We start from the raw sequence: 24,583 nt of genomic DNA on the forward strand, positions 1-24,583 counted from the left end.
CTGCTATTGGTCGAACTCCGTATGAGGCAGCTTTTGGCCGTCGATTTCAGTCATTGTTGACTTGATCGGTCAGTCAAATGCCTGATGCCAATGTTGAGAGTCAGTCATTGGATGAGATTTCTGAGAGTGTGAAGCTTCGGCTAAGCAAGGCTCAGGAATCTTATTCTCGACAGGCTAACAAGCATCGTCAGGAGGTCTCGATCAAGGAAGGAGATTGGGTGTATCTACGGATTATGAAACAGCGTCTTAAGAGAGTTGGAAAGAAATGTCCTAAATTATCTTTTCGTATGTATGGTCCTTTTCCAGTCATCAAAAAGATTAATGAGGTTTCAATCAAATTGAAGTTGCCTAACTCATGGTCAATGCACAACGTTTTCTATGTTTCTTGGTTGAAAGTGTTTCAGGGAACACCTCCGAAGGACGTTTTGGAAGAAGAAGAGCCGGAGATCATCGATGAAGCAGAGGTCATGGAGTTGGAGCAAGTTTTGTTGCATCGGTTTCGCCATGGTTCGAAGAAACAAGTACGACAGTATTTTTTGAAGTTCAAAGATCTAGGAACCCATGAAGCGGTGTGGGTAGACGAAGAGTTCTTCAAGGATTATCCGGAGTTGTTGGCAGACTACAAGGAATCCATGCAGCTCGGTACTAGTACCTCACTTTAAAAAGAAGGGGATATCACTTGACACATCCCAACCCTATGTGTCCGTGGACAAGCTACACCATAGTAGGGTTTCCGTCAAGTCCAGTCAAGTTAGATTAGAAGTGATCTAGCACTTTTGTGAGTCTATTCGTAGACCGTGCATGCCCCGTCACTCAGTGTAGATGCATAGCCTCTGGTTGCACCTTGCATAAGCATAAGCATTTCCATCAGATTCCATCGGAGTCAGTTTGGGGATTTTTTAGATGACTTTATCCCATTTTTCCCTACATTTTTCACTTATTTATTAAGTGACTTTTGTTGGGTAGTCAGTAGGGCAAATTGGGTAAGTTAATTTATAAGCAAACCCAAGTTAGCACAATTTGGCAGATGAACAGAGAGCACAACAGACTTCCCCAAGCAGGAGGTGTTCCAGCAAGACCCTCTCCAACCTTGGCGAGGCCACTCCCCATCCACTCCCCTTCATCAGCGTTTTGCTTCTCGCATGCTAAGTCCTTCCGTCCCTAGCACCCATCGCCATCCCTCTCATGCTATTGGCGTTTTCCAATCACTGCCAAGGCCAGCGATCCCTTCTTCTCACTAACGCTAGCAGGGCAGGTATTCAGCGTTTTTGACTAGCATTGGGAACCTGTGCAAGCCGATCAGTTTTCAGCATTGAAGGACTTTCTGTAGCAGCAATTTCAGGCCTTAAAAGCGCCCTAAACCTTGCAGCCAACCAGCGTTTTTATCTTCAGCATTCAGCCTTAAAATCGCAGCAGATCTGCAGTGCTTTTGCAGCCACTATTCAGCGTTTTTACAGCCAGGCATCAGCGTTTTACAGCAGGTGATAAAGCAAGGAAAAACGCAGCCAAAGAGCAGAAATTCAGCAGCGTTTTTTGATCCTAATATCAGCCCGGCAAGACAGTAATTTTCAGCCCTAGAATCAGCCCGAAACAGTCGTTTCCAGCCACCAAGAAGATCCCAGTTGCTGCCACGAAGCCGTCGACATCACCATCGTCGTCGTCACCGTTGTCGTCATCGGCATAGTCCAGTAGCATCAGTCCTTTGCATTCGCATTGTACTCTTTCGTGCAATCAAGTAGACCACTCTCGCTGACGAGAGTGGGGCCTTCGGAGGAGGGTTTTACAACCTCTCGGTGTCGTAACTTTCTCTCTCCTTCTCTCAGTCTCATTCACTTGCACGCACTAGATCCACTCACTTTGTTCGTGATCACCGCACTCTCTATAAGACGGAAAGCTCTCTCTTTCCCTAAGAACTAAAAGGAACCTTGAGCAGTAAAGATCACTAATCTTGAAAAAATACAACATTCATTCCGCTGCACCTTACAGCTAGGAATTGGTCTTTCATCTTCATGGATTGTACTCATCTAGCAATTGGGACATATTTGGTCTTTATTCGAGGGAGTTGGAGATGCTTTAGCAATACTAACACTCATGTGTCACAAGGTGATGACGTGACATGGTCGACTAGACGTACTCCCGACAGAAAGAGGTCCAAACCCTAGTGAAAGATGCAGTTAAAGTTATAACAACTTGCAGAACCAATTCCGGGAGGCCAAAAAAGATGCAACTTTATAAGTTGTTCCAATTTATAGGGCCCTGTCTGATGGGGTCCAAGGGACACAAGAAGCCTTAAGATAAAGCTGGGATCCCAATTTTCTTAGGATTGCTTAGAGACACCCCGCGATTCGTGCTTGCTGCTGATGTGGCACGTGTATGGATTTCTGCGATTAGCTTTTGGCGCTAGGCTTTGAGATGAGATGCTTTTAGACTTGAAGCTTTTCATGTACATTGCTTTTGGAAGGCCCATGGCCTATAAATAAAGTGCAAGGGTCTGTCTCTTGCCAGTTGTATGCTGTGCAGCACGGGAGATTTGAGGACCCTCGGACATAGTACTTTGTGAAGCATTAATAATAAAGAAATATCGAAAGGGGCACGAGTCCAGTCTTTGGGGCCAATCTCTCTGGGCGCAGAACTTCGCCGTGCCGTGTCGTCTCTCTCTCTCTCTCTCTCTCAGTTTTCTTTAGCTTGTTAAGTTGTTTTCAGTTTCTCTCATATGTGTTGCATCAAATTATTGGCTTGGGGTGCACAAGTCCTTTTATGGAGAATCCGATCCCTTCTTTCGCGGCACACATGGATTCAATTGACGAATCCCGCCAGGAATAAACTGTTGCACCTGACCACTCAGGTTTAGGGGAAAACACTGAAAATTCGAATGGACGTTGGTCATCTTCTATAGATTCGGAAGGAGAGTACGGGCCACCTCTGCCCACGGAGGATGAACGAATGGAGATGTAGCGTCAACTGCAGGTTGATGCTTGTGCCCAGCAGGTGCTCCAATATTCAAAAGATCTTCACTAAGCGAAATTTTTGATCAAGCACCCAATTGACAAAGTGCATTCCTGATGCTCACGGCCAAACGTTCTCTTCTGAAGTCAACTTTGAAGAAAACATCGATGTCGGCAACACCTACTCAGAGGGTGTATTTGGAGGATGAACTCAGCGAAGCTGTAGAAAGGCGAGTCAATCGACTCATGAAGACAAGGAAGCAGCTGAGGAGACAGAGTTGAGGAGCAAACTAATCCTGGCTACTTGGGTCGGAAATCTACTTTTGAGAATGCACGAAAGACAAAAAAGCATGTGCGCTTTGAGGATGTTTTCAGATCATCCTCATCCTCTTATTACAACTCAGACAATTTTCCTCCTTTGACTCTAGTGACGAGTAAAAAAAGAGCAGAAAGAGGAGAAAGACTTAGTGACATAGCAAAAGCAAGAAGTAGGCAAAGAAGAGCAGATCCCATCGGAGATGTCGGAAGTATTTTGATAGATGAGACGAGGACCGATCTTCCTGTGAAAGTTTGGACTCTGATGATCTATGTTTTCTGTAAAGAGAGAGTATTTTTACAAAGCCAATCAATAGGATTTTCTCGAGGATAAGGACAAGAAGCGGAAAGATTTCAAGGAGGGTGGGCAAGCATTGAAATTTGATACTTTTTCGGGTTTTTGAGATACCCACAAGGCCCTCGCTTTCATCCAATAGTTCGACATAGCCTACTCCAGAGGATGCTACTCAGAGCACTCCAAGGTCAGGAGGGCAACTTCTTATCTTAAGGGAAACACGCAAACATGGTGGTCTACCTTACTCCTACGAAGGGAAGCACCAATGAAGTGGCTATAGTTCAAGCGCATTTTTACTTCTTCATGGCTCACTTAGGAGTACAAACGTGACGTGATCAGTGCTTGGAATTATCCGCGGATGACCAAGGAAGACACATTGGACATTTACTGCTAGAGATTCTAGGATACTTTTCTATTGGCCTCCTCTTTCAAAAAGATCACTTTTGAAGAGCAGATTGAGTGATTTTGCTATGGTCTATCTAAAGAGATATAGGACTACTGTTTGCTACAGAAGTCCGAGTCCATGCAACAACTAATGGGGCATGCGAAACAAGGGTTTGCAATGCACGCTTACCTATCCTACTGATCAACTTTTGACAGCGCGGACCAGACTGAATTTGAGCAACGGCAACAGAAGAAAGGGAAAATCTTGAGAAAAATAAACCTTCAGCAGAGCAGCGAGTTGAGTAATGGGAGGGGAAGTGTTATGGTTGTGGAGAATAGGGGCATGTGTTGGCCCGGTGTCCATACAAGGCAGCCAAAGGACAAACCAAAGAGTTCCAGAGCAGCGGAGTAGCGCCCAAGGAAAGGGAAGACAAAATCAGGTTTGGTAGCAGACCATTGGGGACCGACCGTGATCAGATGGACGAGTACAGAACTTTGCAGAGCGTGGGGCAAAGTGCGAGACTAGGAAGCCCTTATTTTCTTCTTTATCTCAACCGAATTGGCGGCTCGACTTGGAATTAGGCCAGAGGAAATGGGACCACTGATAAAGGCAATTCGAGCAGCATTTGGACGGGATGTTGCCACTACACCTGTCATTGGTAAACTACGATTGCATTGCGAGGGGTATTTAGGATACGAGGACTTCTACATCATATTTGGAAGGGTGTGACGTTCTCTTAGAAATCCCTTGTTTCCACAAGAATAGCGCAATGGTCAACTAGAGGGCGGAAAAAGCTATCTTGAAGAATGAGAAGGGTAAAGAGATTGTACTTGATGTAAAACTGAAGGGCGAGTCCGTCCCACTTGTATCGGCTTCGGCCATTTCTAAATTAATGAAATCCAGTCTTTTTGTTTACTTATCTTCTTGAAAGAGTTGAATGACAATTAAAGGTCAAATATGTCCGACCTAGAGAAGGAATGACAAGTTTTTTTGCAAGCTTAGGTTGATTGCTTCTCTGAAGGCTTACCAAGAGAGTTACCTCTTTCGCGTCCCGAAGATCACAGGATTGATTTGATTCCAGGCAGTACACCACCGAACAAGCCACCTTACCGAGTTAGCCAAGCCCAAAATGAAGAAATTGTGAACCAAGTGAAGAGCTTCTTGAGAAGGGTCTTATCCAGCCCAATACTTCACGATTTTGTTCGCCTCCAACCTTGATTTTGCAGACATCTTTAGTCGGTTACAAAGCGGGGAGACAATTGCAGGCTCTATTCGGGAAGGCTATTTGATGTGGAAAACGATGTTGTGTATTACACAACCATTGAGGGAAAAGGTTATGACAGAGTGCCACTGCCCAACTTTTTTGGGCCACTGCGGCATAGATACCACCTTGCAAGGTGTCGAGCGTTACTTCTATTGGCCGAGGCTCAAAAAGGATGTAGTCAAGTTTGTTCGTAGTTGTTTAGTATGCCAAGGTCAAGTTTGAGAGGCATAAGGCACCATGTCTTCTACAACCTCTACCCATACCTTCCTGACCATGGGAAAGCATAGCAATGGACTCTATTTTTGATCTACCTAAGACTCGGAATGGGCATGCTGGCATTTGGATAGTCATCGACAGATTCAGTAAGCAGGCTCACTTCATTCCGGTAAAGAAGACATTTAAGCCGGATCATTTGGCTAAAGTGTTTGTCTGGCAAATTTTCTGATTACATGGTATGCTTGAGTCTATTGTTTCATACAGAGATCCCCGGTTTACGTCACAAGGACGGGCATCACGTGCTGTCACGTGACACATCCAACCCTATGTGTCCGTGGACAAGCTACAGCATGACTAGGGTTCAGTTCAGTCAAGTCAGTCTAGAATAGGAAGTGATATGGTACTTTTGTGAGTCTGTTCGCAGACCGTGCATGTCCAGACACTTAAATTAGATGCATATCCTCTGGTTGCACATAGCATGATCATCAACATTACCATCAGATTCCATCAGGATCATTTTCCAGTGCATTAAACCTATTTTCCCTATTTTTGACATTTTTCACTTATTATTTTTAAGTGACTTTTGCTGGAAAGTAGGTAGGGCAATTTTGCTAAGTTTGTATATAAGCAAACCTAGCGCTAGCACTTTCTGGCAGAAGAGGCAGCAGGAGCACCTTGCTCAACAGGCAACTTCTCAGCAAGACCAACCCCCGCGACACTGTGGCGTTTTCTCTCAACAGAAGACTTAGCGTTTTTGCACCAGATCAACCAGCCTTTCTGCACTTGCAGATTCCCGGCGACAGTAGACAACAGATCAGCCCTAGCGTTAGCAGATTTCCCCGAAACAGCAGATCAGCCCTAGCGTTAGTAGTTCCATCAGCAAGGACAGATTTCAGCCCCTAGCGTTTTTGGTGTGCAGATCAACCGCTGCGTTTTTGCAGAGCTTCGCGACAAGTACATCAAGAACACTAGCATTTTCAGTTTTCAGCAGTCAGTACCCGCAGTAGAAGTCCCGAACCTCGCAGATTTCACCTTCCCGCAGCAGATCCTCGCCGCACGGTCAGATCCCGCGAAGTTTGGAGATTCTGCCTGGAAAACGCAGATTTCAGCATCTGCGTTTTCAATGCGTCGTCGTCGTCCTGTCGTCGTCGACATCGTCATTGACATAGAGTCAGAATTCGGCAGATAAAGATTTGCAGATTTCAGCCCTTAGCATTTTCAGATTTCAGCCCGTCTCGTCGTCATCCTCATTGTCATCGACATCGTCGGCAAGTCCTAAGCATTGTAGAGATTTGTGCAATCATAAGTCGACCGCTCTCGCCATCGAGAGTGGGGCCTTTGGAGGAGGGTTTGACAACTTTCTGGTGTCGTATTCTCTTCTCTATCTCTCAGTCTCATGCACTTCCATTCACAGTGTCCATTCACTTTGTTTGTGTCCATTGCACTCTCTCACTAAAGGAACGGAAGGCTCTTCCTTTCGTAAGTAAAAGGAACCCTTGAGCACAGTTTGGAGCACTCATCTTGAGCAAAGTTCAAACATTCACTGCTGCTGCACCTTACATTGGTATCAGAGCTTTGGCAGTGTTCTGTATCACTCAAGGAAAGAACCACAAGAACCACATAATTTCTTTTGCTTGTTGCGGTTGCACGAACCCAAGTTCGCTTGGGCGTGTCGATTCCTAATCGTGTTGTGAAGAATCCCAGGAATCCCAGGAAAGAAGGGCTTGTCCAGCCTCCCCTTGTGTCTCTTTTCACTCATTGAGAGCGGACGGCCAATCGACGTGAGGTGGGAAAAAGCAACCTTGGTGTGAGCGCAAGGCCGCCAAGGGGTGCGCCCTCGGAAAAGAGCAAACCTTGGGTGAAGAGAAGATCCTTCTCTAACTCAGATTGCAAGCGAAAGAAGAACCCCAAGAACCCCAAGAACCTAGACCCCCAAGAACCCAAGTTCCTCGTGAACTTAAGAACCTAAGACCACAAGAACCCACAAGAATCCACGACTTCAGTGGATGGTCATCACTCGAAGCGGAATGGATACTTCGCTTGGAGGTGATGAGCATGAGAGAGGCGAAGAAGAATTTTTTCCACTAGGAGGTTTTTCCGACCCTCCCCCTTCCCCATCTACAACAAGGATTGCCCTAACTCCTATGGAGGCTTTCGACAAGAGGATGATGGATAAGGAGTTCGCAGAAAGAATGGCAGCCATAGATCGTGACTACGAAGAAAGAGTAGCAGCCATAGAGCGTAAGTACGACTTGGAAGCCAAAGAAAGTCGAGCCAAATTGGATCGTGAGAACAAAGAAAGTCAAGCCAAATTGAATCGCGAAAACAAAGAAAGAGAAGTTGAATTTGATCGCAAGAACAAAGCAAGACAAGAACAAAGCGACCAACACATGAAAGAGTTCTTGCGACTCTCTTCTATTGTGCAGGCGCAGTTTGCACAGAATCGGGAAAAAGAGACTCTCTCAGTCTCTTCTTCTCCAAAGCATGACACACAGGATTTGCATGATGATTTGAATGATAATGACAAGCATGATGAAGAATTGCATGACAATGGTAAGCATGATGATTTGCATGATGATCAAGATGTGATTTCTCACAAGCATGATGATTTGCATGAAGATGATGTGAGTGTTCACAAGAATGATGTGTTAGTTGATACTTTCTCTAGTGCAGCTAGTTGCTAACCTCATTGCAGAGACAATCAATCACGAAGCACCGATCTTGGCTCTCGAGCTTTTAGGTGTAGCGGAATGAATGTTGTATTTTCTCAAGATTAGTGATCTTTATTGCTCAAGGTTCCTTTAGTTCTTAGGGAAAGAGAGAGCTTTCCGTCTTGTGGAGAGTGCTATGATCACGAACAAAGTGAGTGGATATTGTGCGTGCAAGTGAATGAGACTGAGAGAAGGAGAGAGAAGAGATACGACACCCGAGAGGTTGTAAAACCCTCCTCCGAAGGCCCCACTCTCGTCGGTGAGAGTGGTCTATTCTTTGATTGCACAAAGGTGTACAATGCGTATGCAATGGACTATGCAACTTGGTCTATGCCGATGACGACGACGGTGACGACGACGACAACGACGACGATGGCTGAAATCTCAGATCTTCTAATCGCTGAATTTCGGGACTGTTTCGGTGGCTGAAAATGACTGTTTTGGCTGCGTTTTCTTGGCTGAAAAATGAGGTTTCTTAGGGCTGAAAACTGATGGTCTTTACGGGCTGAATCTGCTACACTTTAGGTGAATAATGCCGGTCTTAATTTGCTGCTGAAATCCAAAAACGCCAGGGCTGAAATTGGTCCTTCTGTCGTCGGGGTTCTGCAAATGCAAAAACGCTAGGCTGATCTGCTGTGTCGTGATGATGACGGGGCTGATCTGCTGTGCACAATCGCCAAGGTTGAACTGATGCAAAAACGCTAGGTCTTCTGTGGAGAAAACACCAGAGTAGTCGCGGGGGTTGGTCTTGCTGAGAAGTTGCTTGTTGAGCAAGGTGCTCGTGCTGCCTCTTCTCCAATTACTGCTAACTTGGGTTTGCTTATATATTAACTTAGCAAAATTGCCCTACCTACTTTTGCTGGAAAGTCACTTAAAAATAATTAGTGAAAATATCAATAAATAGGAAAATAGGCTAAATGCACTGGAAAATTCTCCTAACTGATGCTAATGGATTTTGATGGGAATTTTGATGATCATGCTGTGTGCAACCGGAGGATATGCATCTATGCTAAGTGACTGGGCATGCACGGTCTACGAATAGACTCACAAAAGTGCCAGATCATTGCTAAATCTAAACTTGACTGAATTGATTGAACCCTGCTGTGGTGTAGCTTGTCCACGGACACATAGGGTTGGGATGTGTCATTTGACATCCCCTCCTTTTCAAAGTGAGGTACTGGTACCGAACTGTATGGCGTCGAGGGAGATCGCCAACAGCATCCGGAATCTTGGAAGGGACTCTTCGCCGGCCCACTCTGATGTGTGGGTCGTGCGGTACTTGAACTTCATAAAGGTCTGTAACGCTTGCTTCTTTGGGCCGCGCCGAAAGCGACTCAAAAGTCTTCTGAATCTCCTTTCTTGCTTCAACTTCGTCTAGAGTCTCGCTTCTTTCGTCTTCAAGAATCTCCATGGCTGAAAATTCCTGAGACAATCTCCAACACAAAACCATGAACATATCTATTCCATGTATAGTGAAGGAAAAAAATATTGTCTTCTCTAAAGACTGTGTATGCAATGTAGATGAACATAGAGACGGAGTTACAACCCGTTCATCAAACACATGCAAACAATGCGGTCGAGTCTTTTTTGTTTGATCGAAAACAATCAACTGTGGCAAATCACAATGGAAATGCCCATACTTGGTGCTCATACTATCATGTGATCTTGCGGAAATTGTGTCATGCCAAGGAAGAGACATGCAATGCGACTTCCTTACATACAAACTTTTCAGCTTTTCACGAAAAATCCGCATACATTCGTGCTCATCCATGAGAGAAACATGCTCAACATACAATATGTCATGCCTAGGAAAAGGGATCACAGAACGATGCTGACTAAAATACAGGAAACCGTCACGAATGAAACACTCGAACAATGCGTGCGTATCAATCATGCAAACACATAATACTTCTTGTGATGGTTCTTTGGACCAAGGCTTGAGAGCCAAGATCGGTTCGTCCTGAATGATCGAATCGTCCTGTGGGGGTTCTTTAAACCTCGACTCGAAAGCCAAGATCGGATCTTCGTGATTGATCGAATTTGCGAGGTTAGTTTCGCTAGGAAAAGCATCAACTAACACATCATCCTTGTGAACAATCACATCATCTTCATGCAACTCATCATGCTTGTGAGAAATCACATCTTGGTCATGCAAATCATCATGCTTCTGAGAAATCACATCTTGATCATGCAAATCATCATGCTTGTCATTGTCATCCAAATCATTGGCATCCAAATCATCATGCTTATCATTGTCATTCAAATCATCATGCAAGGCATTGTCAATCAAATCATCATCATGCTTCACACAATCATGTAAATCTTGTGTGTCATGCTTGGGAGAAGAAGAGACTGAGAGAGTCTCCTTTTTCCGATTCTGTTGCATCTGTGCCTGAGCTTGAGAAAAGAGTCGCAATAACTCTTGCATTTGTGCTTGGCTCTCGCGATAAAATTCTGCTTCTATGGCTGCCCTTCTTTCTTGGTACTTACGCTCAATGGTTGCCATATCTTCTTCGTAGGCTTTTCTTTCTGCTTCTCTTTCTTGTTCCAACTCCTCCATAGGAGTTAGTGCAATCTTTGTCGTAGATGGAAAAGGGGGAGGGTCGGAAAAACCTCCTGGTGGGGAAAATTCTTCTTCGCCTCTCTCATGCTCATCACCTCCAAACGAAGTATCCATTCCGCTTCGAGTGATGACCATTCTGCAATCGTGGGTTCTTGTGGGTTCTTGGGGTCTTGGGTTCTTAAGTTCACGAGGAACTTGGGTTCTTGAGGGTCTCGGTTCTTAAGTTCACGAGGGACTTGGGTTCTTGCGGATCTTGGGTTCTTAAGTTCACGAGGAACTTGGGTTCTTGGGGGTCTTGAGGTTCTTGAGGTCCTTGACTCGTGAGAATCTTGGGTTCTTGAGGTTCTTGAGGTTTTCTTTCGCTTGCAAATCGCGTTGGAGAAGGATCTTATCTTCACCCGAGTTCTATCCTTTTCTGCGGGCGCACCCCTTGGCGGCCTTGCACTCACACCAAGTTTGCTTTTTCCCACCTCACGTCGATTGGCCGGCCGCTAAGTGCACGGTCCGCTCTCAATGAGTGAAAAGAGACACAAGGGGAGGCTGGACAGGCCCTTCTTTCTTGGGATTCCTGTCACTCTTCAACAAAACACGATTAGGAATCGCCACGCCCAAGTAAACTTGGGTTCGTGCGATCACAAGAAGCAAAAAAATTCTTGTGGTTCTTGTGGTTCTTTCCTTGAGTAATGCAGAACACTTTCAAAGCTCTGATACCAATGTTAGGTGCAGCGGAATGAGTGTTGTATTTTCTCAAGATTAGTGATCTTTATTGCTCAAGGTTCCTTTTAGTTCTTAGGGAAAGAGAGAGCTTTCGTCTTGTGGAGAGTGCTATGATCACGAACAAAGTGAGTGGATATTGTGCGTGCAAGTGAATGAGACTGAGAGAAGGAGAGAGAAGAGATACGACACCCGAGAGGTTGTAAAACCCTCCTCCGAAGGCCCCACTCTCGTCGGCGAGAGTGGTCTATTCTTTGATTGCACAAAGGTGTACAATGCGTATGCAATGGACTATGCAACTTGGTCTATGCCGACGATGATGACGACGACGACGACGACGACGACGACGATGGTTGAAATCTGAGATCTTCTAATCGCTGAATTTTGGGACTGTTTCGGTGGCTGAAAATGACTGTTTTGGCTGCGTTTTCTTGGCTGAAAAATGAGGTTTGTTAGGGCTGAAAACTGATGGTCTTTACAGGTTGAATCTGCTACACTTTAGGTGAATAATGCTGGTCTTAATTTGCTGCTGAAATCCAAAAACGCCATGGCTGAAATTGGTCCTTTTGTCGCCGGGGTTCTGCAAATGCAAAAAACGCTAGGCTGATCTGCTGTGTTGTGATAACGTCAGGGCTGATCTGCTGTGCACAATCGCCAAGGTTGAACTGATGCAAAAACGCTAGGTCTTCCGTGGAGAAAACGCGAGAGTAGTCGCGGGGGTTGGTCTTGCTGAGAAGTTGCCTGTTGAGCAAGGTGCTCGTGCTGCCTCTTCTCCAATTACTGCTAACTTGGGTTTGCTCAAATATTAACTTGGCAAAATTGCTCTACCTACTTTTGTTGGAAAGTCACTTAAAAATAATTAGTGAAAATACCAATAAATAGGAAAATAGGCTAAATGCACTGGAAAATTCCCCTAACTGATGCTAATGGATTTTGATGAGAATTCCGATGATCATGTTGTGTGCAACCGGAGGATATGCATCTATGCTAAGTGACTGGGCATGCACGGTCTACGAATAGACTCACAAAAGTGCCAGATCACTGCTAAATTTAAACTTGATTGAACTGACTGAACCCTGCTGTGGTGTAGCTTGTCCACGGACACATAGGGTTGGCATGTGTCACGTGACATGAGCCTAGGTCCAAAGAATCCCCACGGGAAGATTCGACCAATTAGGAAGAACCGGTCTTGGCTCTCGAGCCTAGGTCCAAAGAACCCTTACAGGAAGTACTATGTGTTCGAATGATTCGTCAGCATGCATTGTTGGAGTGTTTCATTCGTGATCGTTTCCTGTATTTTGTCACCGTCTTTATGTGATCCCTTTTCCTAGGCATGACATATTGTACTTTGAGCACGTTTCACTCATGAATGAGCACGAATGTATGCGGATTGTTCATGAAAAGCTGAAAAGTATACATTCACGGAAGTCACATTCCATGTCTCTTCCTTGGCATGCAACAGTCATAGAAAGAGCACAAGAAAGATTGAGCATCAAGCGTGGGCATATCCATTGTGATTTGCCACAATTGTTTGATTTAGATCAGAAACACAAGATTCTATCTCATTGTTTGCGTGTGTGTGGTGAACGGTTTGGCACTCCGTCTATTTGTTCATCTACATTGCGTGCACAGTCTTTAGAGAAGACAAGATTTTTTTCAGTCACTTTACATGGAATGGGTATGTTCATGTTTTTGTGTTGGAAGTGGTTTCAGGAATTTTCAGCCATGGAGATTCTTGAAGAAGGAAGAAGCATGACTCTAGACGAAGTTGAAGCATCGAAGGAGACACAGAAGACTTTGTGTCGCTTTCGGCGCGGCCCAAAGAAGCAAGCATTGCAGATCTCTATGAAGTTCAAGTATCGCACGACCCATATATGAGAGTGGGCCGGCGAAGAGTCCTTTCCAGGATTCCAGATGCCATTGGCGATCTCCCTCGACGCAATACAGTTCGGTACGATTCTCTCACTTTGAAAAGGAGGGGATGTCACGTGACACATCCAACCCTATGTGTCCGTGGACAAGCTACAGCATGACCAGGGTATAGTTTAGTCAAGTCAGTCTAGAATAGGAAGTGATCTGGCACTTATGTGAGTTTGTTCGCGGACCGTGCATGTCCAGATACTTAGATTAGATGCATATAGATTGAAAGAGATTACAGATGAGACACCACTCAGATGCATTGGCCGTTCACGTAGGCACGCCTTGCACTACTTTTATTAGGTTGAGTTGAGTGTACAAGTATCGAGGAGAGTCCACTTTGCTGTTGAATGAGTAAAAGGCTCCCCCTAGCAACTAAATTATAGGCCCATGGCCTCTAGCTTTTCTAGGGTGACCCTAAAAGCATGTGCTATGAAAATTTGATTCTTGAAAAGCGAAGAAGTTGGCTGCTTTCAAAACTTGGTGCCAAAAGATCCCAAAAAGTCGATGCTTTCATATCTGATGCCGAAAATCTCCGACGACCAGCTTGCCACATCAGCACCTTGCTGTTAAGTGCCATGTCACCATGTATGTGTAGTGCCACCTCAACAGCTCACTATTGCTGTAAATCGCTCCGCGAATCCTGTTGCATTTCATGCATGCTCTGTCTCGAACTTGACCAAGTTTTCACATCACCTAACACAAAGAGTGTAGGACCATTGATGTAGAGGGAGAATGTGTAAGAAGAGAGGACGTAGATCATGGAGACGGTGAAGAGGAAGCAGTGACAGGGTGTGAAGAACACTCTTATTATGTGCGTTTATTCACAACTGAACTTAGATAAAAACTGAAACTGAACTAGAACTAGAGACAAAGACTCCAGAGATTGAATGTGTTATAAGTGTGTTCTTATATAGAAACTGAAGAGACACGATGAAAAGACATGACTATTGGGCAAGAGACATGACTATAGGCCAATAGTCGTGTCCTTCTACTATAGAGTCATGACCCTTCGGCGGAAAGGTGTAGCCATTCGCTAAATAGGCATGGCTATTCGCCGAACAGGTGCGACTCTTGGGCGAATCCTTTGGAGAACTGGGGGTTTCGGATCTGGTGCATCTTTGTATTTGCAAAAGAATCCAACTAAGAAGGTAATACAAAGACAAAGAATACGTCACAATCGTGATATTCCCTTCCATTTAAAATGAGAGCCCGTGCCAAAGAAATGACTTCTGATGCTGATAGAACTCTGGAAAAGCATTGAATCTCCGAAAATCTTCAGTCTTTGAGTTATCTGAAACTTTTGTCTTGAACCTTTGCTTCTTGCGAAACCTTTTTGCTTTGACTGCTAAATCCCATGTCATTGGATCATTCAAAGACTTTTTAGAGAAATCTCCAATAATCTTCCAATAATGAATCCCAAAATTCTTCAGAATCATCTTCGAATAATGTCACTTCATGACTTGCAATTGGCATATCATCGTCTAACAAAGAATCAAAGAAAGCATAATCGTCTTTTGAATTAGAATCTGCAACTATATCCTTATCTTTGTCTCGTAAAGAAGTATCACTTGGAAAAACTTCTTGCTTGAAATCATCTTTGTCTTCATCAACTGATTCAGGAGAAGGTAATGAACTTAAAAATTCATCAATAATAATTTCTGCATGTGCATTGGAAATCATATTCGCTTCACAATCCACCGTATCTTGCTGTTTGACTTGTACACGTGAGGCTTGAATCATTCGTTCCGCATGATAAAGTCCATGTAAAATCAATTCACGTCCATCTTTGAACAAATTAATAATGTCCTTGAAAACTAATTGCTAGATCATATTGGAATAGCCAATGTTGACCAAGAATCATGTCGTAGTAAGATAAAGGCATGACTTTGAAATCCAGTTGATTTGCATAATTTTGAATACCGAACTGCAACTGCCGAATTGTCTCTTCACAAGTTATAATTGATCTATCTGCTAACTCCACATCATATAAGTGAGATGTCTTCTGAGTTGGTAAACCAAGCTGTTGAACTATCTGAGTGCTGACGAAGTTATTAGCATAGTTACCAGGAACGGGAAACCGGAACAGGAACGCGGAATGGGAACGTCGAACAAAATGCCATTCCCTGTTACAGGTACTCACGTTTGAATGGGATCTTGGAATGGGAACGGGGAACGGAGACTTGAAAACGGCCATTCCCTGTTATTATGGTTATTAGAACATCCGCTGTCCACCAAATTAATGATGGATCGATCATTGAGAGTTCCAAGAAGGCTTAGAACTTGCTTTGAGAGAGGCTCCAAAACTGAAGAATTGCACTGAGCATGCTTCATAAGGATAGTTGTATCTGCTGAGACATGAATTCTATTGACCAGAAATTTTCCTTTATCTTGAGCAAAAGCTGATAGTTCAGAATTTGATGATGTTTTCGCGATGGAATTTCTTTTCAAATTAGACGGATTTGGTTTTTTTGGACATTGATACCATCTATGGTCACCACCGCAAATTGTACATAATCCATCCTTCTTTGGAGTCGAAGAAGCATTTGAGGAAGAGCCTTGCTGAGAATTGGAACGCCGATCATGAGAAAAATCACGTCCTTTATCATGATCAAGTGGAGTATTTAAAGGAGATCTGCTATGAAATTGTTGATCTTGAGAGTAGAATCTTAAAGTTGAACAATGCTCCGTTGCGTGCTGCCTGAATTGAGATTGTTGCTGCTTGCTTTGGCTATAGCTTTCTCTGCGATCGCGCTGCGAAAAGTGAGCGCTATTTGAAGATCTGTCACCAAGGAGAAAATTCCGTGTAGAGCGCCGATTATCGCCTAGACGCTCCACATAGCCAATTGCAGCATCCAAAGTGGTAGGTTTGTATTTGTGCACATCGTTCTTCAGGGTTGGTTCAAGCCCGTCAATGAAACTATGTAGTTTATCAAGGGGCTGAGATTCTCTATCTCCAGAGTTAAGTCTCTGAAACTTTGTGATGTACGTGGCCAAGGAACCTGCCTGGCTCAGGCGGCGAAGAGAGGACCGGGCATGAAAATCCACATTGGCAGGTTCGGACGCCTTCCGAATAGAGCACCGGAATTTATCCCAAGAAGGTGTGTGTTTACCATCAGCAACCCGTCGTTGCCGCCAAAGAAATGCTGTGTCCTTGAGCAGAGAACTGGACAAGTAGACCTCCATTTTGAATAGCCATTGGTTCAGTACGCGCTTTACGCGGCGACCATTATAAGGCTCATGCAATTTAACATCCAATTTCTTCTTTTGTGCAACATAATTTTTTTTATAAAGTAAATGAATTTCGTGATTGTCTACCTCATCAGGTGGATCTGGTTCGTTTTGTTCGTCCATTGAAGCTTCGGAAGAAGGTGGCGGAGAAGCAACATTAGTCGTTCGAGAAGTTGTAGGATGACTTCGAGAAGTGTTTTGCGTCTACATCTGATCCAAGCGATTGTGAAATGATTCGAGGCTTGTGGAAAGTGTGGCCATCGACTCCTTGATAAGAGTAAGGGCGTTGTCAGATTGAACTTCTCTGTTTTGAGATGTCAGCATGTTAACGCCTCAAAAGGAACTCGAACAGGTGCAAAAACAGGTTTTGGGATGGGTACTCCGGGAGCTGAAACTATGTCTGGAACGGGTTCGGGCTCTGGAGTCGGAAAATCGGAAATAATTACCACTTTGGGGTGCAGGGGGGTTTTCCTTGAGAACACCTTCGGGAATCTCGTCTACGTACAAGAGGAAAGGGATGGGAAGGGCACCTTGAATGTGTCATCTGCCATGGGTGCGGTGCCGATTGCGTGCAGAGGAGAAGCAGATGACCAGTGCTGGAGGGGTAGAGAGGTGGGGCAGCGTGAGACTCTGCATGGTTGGGGGTTTGTTTTTTTTTCTTTTTAATTCTTGTACACTACTAGCTGATTTGGGCAATCAAGTTGTCCCCATGTGGATAAATTTGGGACAAGCCAACCAAGTTTGGGCGGTCACTCAAGCATACAAACTTTGGGCTGTTAAATTTTTAAATGTTTTAATAAGTTAATGCTGCTGGCCTGGTAACGTAAGTAAGCCAGCAAAAAAATTTTGACGAAGAGGCAGCCAACGCAGCGTTTCAGCCTAGCGCATGGGGAAGGAAGGGGTGTGATCCTCTGGGAAGGGGTGCCAACACTTGGGAAGCGGCAGCCAAGGGCTTGGTGTCCTTTCGCGTGAAGGGGTGTGAGTGCAGGTTCGAAAGGGTGTCACTCGAGCAAAGGTGCACGAGGTTCTCCGGGTAGGCATCACACACACACACACTTCACTGCTACAATATGGTTAGTAGTAGTAAGTAATAAACAAATACCAACGTTACCTCATACTGTCGAGGGAAAAATTGCATTCCATCTTTCTTAAGCTCCATCTTTCTTTAGCTTCCATGCAACGCCAATAGAGGGTTAGCGGAATAGCGGCGAGAGGCTCACAACCTTCGGGTCCCGGAAAAAATTTTGCTCTGATACTAGTGTGAAGAACACTCTTACTATGCGTGTCTATTCATAACTGAACTAAATTAAAAACTGAAACTAAACTAGAACTAGAGACAAAGACTCCAAGGACTAAATGTGTGTTGATTGATTGAAATGTGTTACAAGGGTGTTCTTATATAGAAACTGAAGAGACACGATGAAAAGACATGACCATAGGTCAAGAGACATGATCTAGGCCAATAGTCGTGTCCTTCTGCTATAGAGCCGTGACCCTTCAGCGTAAAGGTGCAACCATTCACTGAAGAGGCATGGCTATTTGCCTAACAGGTGCGAATCTTGGGCGAAGAGACGCATCCTTTGGAGAATCAGGGGTCTCGGATCTGGTGCATCTTCGTATCTGCAAAAGAATCAAGGGAAGAAGGTAATACAAGGTATTACATAGACAAAGAATACGTCACAATCGTGACATAGTGGTAGAAGTGGTAGTGGTGCTGACAGGGGTTGGATGTGCTATAAAAGGCTGAACAATCTCAATTTCCGGAACAGTTGAGTGTGATTATGAGTGGGTGGTTTTTAATTTGAGTGTGTGGATGATCATGATCATTTATTGAATTTGATTATGAGTTGCTGGGCATGATCATTTGGATTTATGTAGTGCAATAATAGAGCCTTTTGATGGAGATTTACGTGATCATTAGCAATACTGAGTTTACCAGCTGGATGCCCAATTTGGTCTAGCATAGAGTGGTGATAAAGGGAAAATAAGGGAGACAGAATAAATGAATCATTGCCTTGTTACCATCATGAAACCAGGATGGCTTGTTAGAAACATTAGGGAGGGTTATAGCACACTAACTATGCCACTAGTGAAGCATGATTAGCACAAACACTAAGGTAGAGAAGGAACTCAATGAATAGACAACGAACACACTGATGTCATTCCCAAACTGTGAATCTTATTCAAAGGTTTAAAGAGATGACTCATGAGAACTTAGGATGAGTCTGCGAGTTTATGCTCATTTTAGTGATTTTCTCAAATTATCTCCCAAATGGAGTGTGCCTTGTGGTTAATGGCATTAAGTATTCGCCTTTAATGGCTAGTGTAACTTTCTTGATAAATGCTAGGCCACCAAGCTTACATGTCAAGGCCTTATGATATGATTTATTTTAATTACATTAATCTGTATCACATAGTCACTACAGTTTAGAGACATTGTTCTGGCTCATTTACATGTACGTAGGTCATAAAACGCCTAAACAAAAACAGAGGAAGTGGTTGCCAGCAGAAGCTTGGCCATTCAAGTTTGCGTTTCCTTGAGCGTCACCTAGCAAAGAAACCTGTGCCAAGAATGAGGGGCCATAGGGCTTTGTATTTGTTTTTTATATTCTGAAGTAACTGCCAGATTATCTGCATTTCACAAACTCACAGGAATGAGCAATACTCTAGACTAATCACCCATCAATGGGTGTGTGTAGAGATCTTAGTTATTTCTGATCTAGCTAGATTATCCTCTCTTTCACAAACTTGCACATGAAATGATGAATGGTAATAGTTTAGACTTGTCACTGGCTAGTGGATGGAGTTCAAAGTACTCTCATGACCATGAGGAAAGAACCTCGAGTCTTATGAAGCTATGAAACAAAGTGAATTTCAAAGGTGGCACTGCTAAAGAGCTTGAAATAAAAAGTTTTTCGAGTTTTTGATCAACCAATATTTTGAGTAGATAGTAGGCTTTTGTTTTTCTGCCTTGGCTTTCTCTTACTAAATGTTTTTTACGCGTGTAACCTCTATGCGCCATATGTTTCATAATTTACTTTTGAGTGCTTGCACACTGGCTATACAGTACGTGGTCTCTAATTCTTGGCTACATTCTATTCAATGCGATTGTTAACACAGGGGAGCAGCGGCCTATGGAATGGGCCATGCGACTAAGAGTGGCCTACTATCTTGCTCAAGCTTTAGAGCACTGTAGCAACAATGGCCGCCCTTTATACCACGATTTGAACGCATACCGTGTTCTGTTTGATCAGGTCTGTTTGGGCTTTTTGGACTTTGACATGTTTTCATATTTACTCAATAATCGCTGCTTGTGTTTTTGAATTAGTGTGTTTTTCTCATTACTCGATAATTTTTTCCATCTTTTCTAGTTGTTCTGATAGCAGGAATTTTTAGGTTTATGGTTCTGTTTTGAAGGAGTTCATTGCACTCTTCTCTGATCTGAGAATTTATTTGTTTTGGAAGGATGGGAACCCCCGACTTTCATGCTTTGGTCTCATGAAAAATAGCAGAGATGGAAAGAGTTACAGTACAAATTTAGCATATACGCCTCCGGAATATCAAAGGACTGGTAATTCTTCTGTGGTACTATTCATAATGTTTCCTGATTCGTGCGTTCCTAGTAGTCATGTTAGTTTTTTGAACAAATAGGATTTCTTATTTCTAAGTAAGTCTTTAGCTACTATTAGCTATATCTATCTCTATTGTGTCTAACCCCACATGTTCATTCACGTGTGCAGACATGTGCACTTGTAATTTTTGTGGTAGGTGTGGGAGATCATTCAGGTTGTTTGATTCTTTACATCAACAACAAGCAGAATGATAAAGTCGACTAGGCCTCAAGTTTGAAGAATTCATTATTGAGTGTGCATACGTAAGGCCTTGATAATCCTTAGATGTAGAGGAGGAAATTTACAAGCAAAGAGATGCAAAATAAGATATAGTAACTTGCTGTCATCTTTTGCACAGCAGCTGGAGAGCAAGCTGATGTGTTGTGAAATGGATTGTGCTCTCTGATGGAGTTTGCTATAATGACTCCCATTACATAGATAATAGTACCACCAAAGAAGGAGCATTGTCTTAGTGATGATTAGTACCCCTCCCCATAGGTTTTGAGTTGATGTATTATGTGATGAGGACATTGTTGATGATGAGGATGTAGGTTAGTGATGGGAATGGGATCGTGCTAGCTAGGGTGGATGAAAGAGAAATAGCACAGGCTCACCATAGACAAGCATGTAGTGCACACTTGAACTGTGTTGTTTATTCATGAAAGTGAGCTTTAAGTAGCTCTACAACTTGACTCAATTGCATGTGGGATAATTCCTCCTCTTCCCTCCTTCACTCAGACTTTAGGACAAAGCTCACACTTTACAATCCTCCCCTTGAGGTTTGGACTAAGACAAAACACTGAAGATTAAAATCCACAAAGAATGATAAGTTGATATCCACACAGGAAAATAAAAGTCCTCCCCTACAAGTAGAGAGGCTGCATCTTCAAAGTATGTCGTCATAAAAGACAAGGTTGCTCTCTCCTTCCTGTTCTTCTTCGTCTTCTACCATGTTAGCTATAGCACTCTTCCCTTCGTAGCTTCTGTTGTTGCTTCTACTACTGCTGCTTTCTCCACTCCTATTGCCTCCATTTGAGTAGCATCGAGAAGGAGGGTGTCCCTTCTTACCACATTTGTTGCAAGGTTTGTTTGTGTAGCAGTCTTTTGCTAGGTCCCATTCTTCCACATTCATAACACTTTCTTTCAATTGATGATGTCTATAGAGAATATCTTCCCCTTGAGGATGTCGTGACAAAAGCCCCTCCTGATGATGTTAATGAACCTTTCTGCTTCCTTTCTTCTCCTTGGATTGAGTTGATGACATCTTTGAAAGGTTGGAGCCGATTCTTTTTCTTCAAGAACTGTGACTAAGTGGTCATAGGAAGGTGGAAGTGTACGTAATAGTACGACCACTTTGTCGTCGTCCAAGTACTTCGACCTGGATGTAAGTGAGCTGCGTGACAATGCTCTTAAGCCTATTTACTAGGCTAGCAATGCCCTCCCCTTCACTCATAATGATCTTGTAAAGTTGTCTTTTGAGACTAACTTTACTTCTTTTGGCCCTGGCTCCAAAATTACTTTCTAGGACATGGCAGGCTTCATGTGCATGCTTACATTCGTCTATGAAATGCACATAGTTGTCATGCAAGGAAGTGATGATAATTTGTAATGCTTGTTCATCCTTGGCCAAATTCTGTGCGCTTGCTATGAGTGTGGATGTCCTAGTGTGCACTCCATCAGGTTCGGCTTGTTGCTCTTGAGGCAGTATTGATGACAGACCACAAACATTTTTTCTAAGGTATCCTCTTAACTTCGTTTGCCATGTGTGAAACCCCTTCCCGTTGAATTTTTCTATTCCCTTCTCTCCCATTTGTGCTAATAGAGGGGTCTTAGCTTAGGTGACTCTCCTAGCCAGTGTCTACCTCTTTACATGAGCACAAATAGCCCTTAGGGAATGAAAAAATTTATTGGCAAGTTATTGTGCTTGGCTATAATAATTTTAGAGTTTAATTTTGGAGAGAGAGAGAGAGAGAGAGAGAGAGAGAGAGAGAGAGAGAGAGAGAGAGAGAGAGAGAGAAATTTCCTTTTTGTGAAACTCCTCTTCACCAGAGTGAAGCTTCTCTTCACAATTTTTTTTGAAAGTTGAAGCCTTTTTGATGCCTAGCTGCGTGAGCTTTCTTCGGGGGGTGCTTGTTGGATAGCCGGCTTAGAAATTCCTCTTGAAGCCTTCCTTTCCTTTTTTTTGGAGTGGCCTCGAAGCTCCTTTTATTTTTGACTTCTTGTCCTCGTTGCAGCTTCAGTGGGACTAGACCTTTAAAAGGGTCTCGGAGTGTAGCCAAGGGTTTATGGAGCTTAGTGGACCAAAGGGAAGGGCCAATGGTTGTGGGAGGGGTGCTTGTCGGGCAGCGGGCAGTTCGGTCAAGTCGGGTACCTTCCGAGCAAGTCGGGCACCTACCGAGCAAGGACGGGCAGCTCCTTGGCCAGGTGGGGGCAGGGTGTCGGGCAGCGGGCTGGTTCTCGGGCAAGCGCAGGAGCTGTCGGACGGAGTATGACCCGCACAGGCAACCGATCGGTGACTGGGCCCGTTCACGGATGCAAGGGGAGGTCCGCCGATCGGACTGGGCAAATGATGAGGTGCCGCTTGTAGCTGGTTAGGCTTGCAACTGTTCGGACCCTACAGAGATGTAAATTTGAACTTTGGGCGAGTTTTGAAATCCGCCCAGGGCCACCACCTCCCTTTGGCCAAAGTCCAAAAAAATTGCCCCTTTTAGGCAGTGTTCCCACCCAAGTAGGACCACCCCTTGGACCCTTAAGCATTGACTTGAAAATTTTGGCCAATGGCATTAAATGCTTTTAGGCACACTCACACACACACTTTTGACTTTCAGAACTCCAGGGATTACACAAGACTGAGAATGCACTTAATGTAAGGTGCAGCGGAAGTGAATGTTGAACTTTGCTCAAGATGAGTGCTCCGAACTGTGCTCAAGGGTTCTTTTTACTTACGGAAGGGAGAGCCTTCCGTTCCCTTAGTGAGAGAGTGCAAGTGATCACATACAAAGTGGATAAACACTGTGAATGAAGGTGCTGAAACTGAGAGATAGAGAGAGAAGAAAACGACACCAGAATGTTGTCAAACCCTCCTCTGAAGGCCCCACTCTCTATGGCGAAAGCGGTCTATTGCTATTGATTGCACAAGTCTGATACAAGGTGCTGATGCTGTGAATCCTAGATGATGCTATGTCGATGTCGACGGAGAGGACGACGACGATGATGCTAAGGCTGAAAACTGAATGCTGCGAATTGGTAACTGTTGCACCAAGTCGGGGGCTGATCTGCTAACTTGATGCCGAGAAAAACGCTGCTTCTTAGGGCTGAAAAACGCTGTTTCTTATGGCTGAATGTCACAAGACGGGCACACGTGCCAATCGAAAAGAACAGATTGAACAGACTTTTAACACTTCAATAACAATTGAACTGAAAGAGAGAGACGACACGCGACACGGAGTGGCGGAATTCCACCCAGAGAGTATTGGCCCCAAACCTTGGTGCCCCTTCCGGTATTTCTTTATATTGCATCAACACAGTACAAGCCGGTACTCGAGACTCCGCACCTTCTCCAGGAAGCATGCCAGAGAATGAGCCCTAACCTCATATTTAAAAGCCCTTGGCCTAAAAAGCAATTATAGTGAAAAGCCTTCAAACTTAAAAGCATCTGGTCCAAAAGCAAAGCCAAAAAGCTGCCAGCGTAAATCACGGAAATCCGTACAGCTTGCCACATCATCAGCCAACGCAGTTTTCGAAAATCTCTGTTGCCCTTAGGGTTAGGGTTTTTGCAATTTTAGGGTTAGGGTTTGCAGGTTTTAGGCTTAGGGTTTCCAGAATTAGGGTTTCAATAGTTAGGGTTTCTGGCAGAAATTAGGGTTAGGGTTTTTACTCTGGGGCAACCACGTTACTTCTTCTATTACTTGTTCTTCTTAGTGTTTAGGCCCCTTGGTTGACATCTGCAAGTTGGCTCCCTTCTTCAGGGTTTTGATACGTGAGCAGTTTGTTACACTGAAGATGCTAGACAGCAGGCTGAAAAAACGCTGGTTTCACCTTGTTGAAAACGATGGTTTTGACTGTTGCAAAAATGCTGATTCATCTGCTACAAAAACGCTGGGGTGACTGCTCAAAAAACGCTATGAAGGGTTGCTCCAAAACGTTGTGAAGGCTGTTGATAACGCTGGGTTCATCTCGTGAAAAACGCTAGGTCTAGCTGCTGGAAAACGCCAGGTTGTGGAGGTTCTTGCTTGAGAAGGGAGGTTGGAGAGCTTGCTACATGGAGAGCCTGCTGCAAGTGTTTGCATGTGCTTTCCTTTCTTCTTCTGCTTCCACTAAGTGACTCCTAGGTTCCTTATATATTAACTTCCTTATATATTAACTTAGCAACGTTGCCCTAGCTAGTTTCCCAACAAAGTCACTTATTAATAATAA

The 24,583-nt window shown here is 44.0% G+C and overlaps 1 protein-coding gene across 1 annotated transcript in view; it reads left to right on the forward strand.

Moving 5' to 3' along the window:
* The window catches only part of LOC147436645 (serine/threonine-protein kinase BSK1-like), a 99,611-nt gene that overhangs the window by 15,529 nt on the left and 59,499 nt on the right, over positions 1-24,583 (forward strand). Inside the window, exons 5-6 of the mRNA XM_086489478.1 lie at positions 19,677-19,810; positions 20,022-20,127. Of these exons, the coding sequence (XP_086345604.1) occupies positions 19,677-19,810; positions 20,022-20,127 (240 nt within the window). The remainder of the gene's footprint in view (positions 1-19,676; positions 19,811-20,021; positions 20,128-24,583) is intronic.

The sequence above is a fragment of the Adiantum capillus-veneris genome, chromosome 18, assembly GCF_014529385.1.
Source record: "Adiantum capillus-veneris isolate H3 chromosome 18, ASM1452938v2, whole genome shotgun sequence".
Lineage (NCBI taxonomy): Eukaryota > Viridiplantae > Streptophyta > Polypodiopsida > Polypodiales > Pteridaceae > Adiantum > Adiantum capillus-veneris.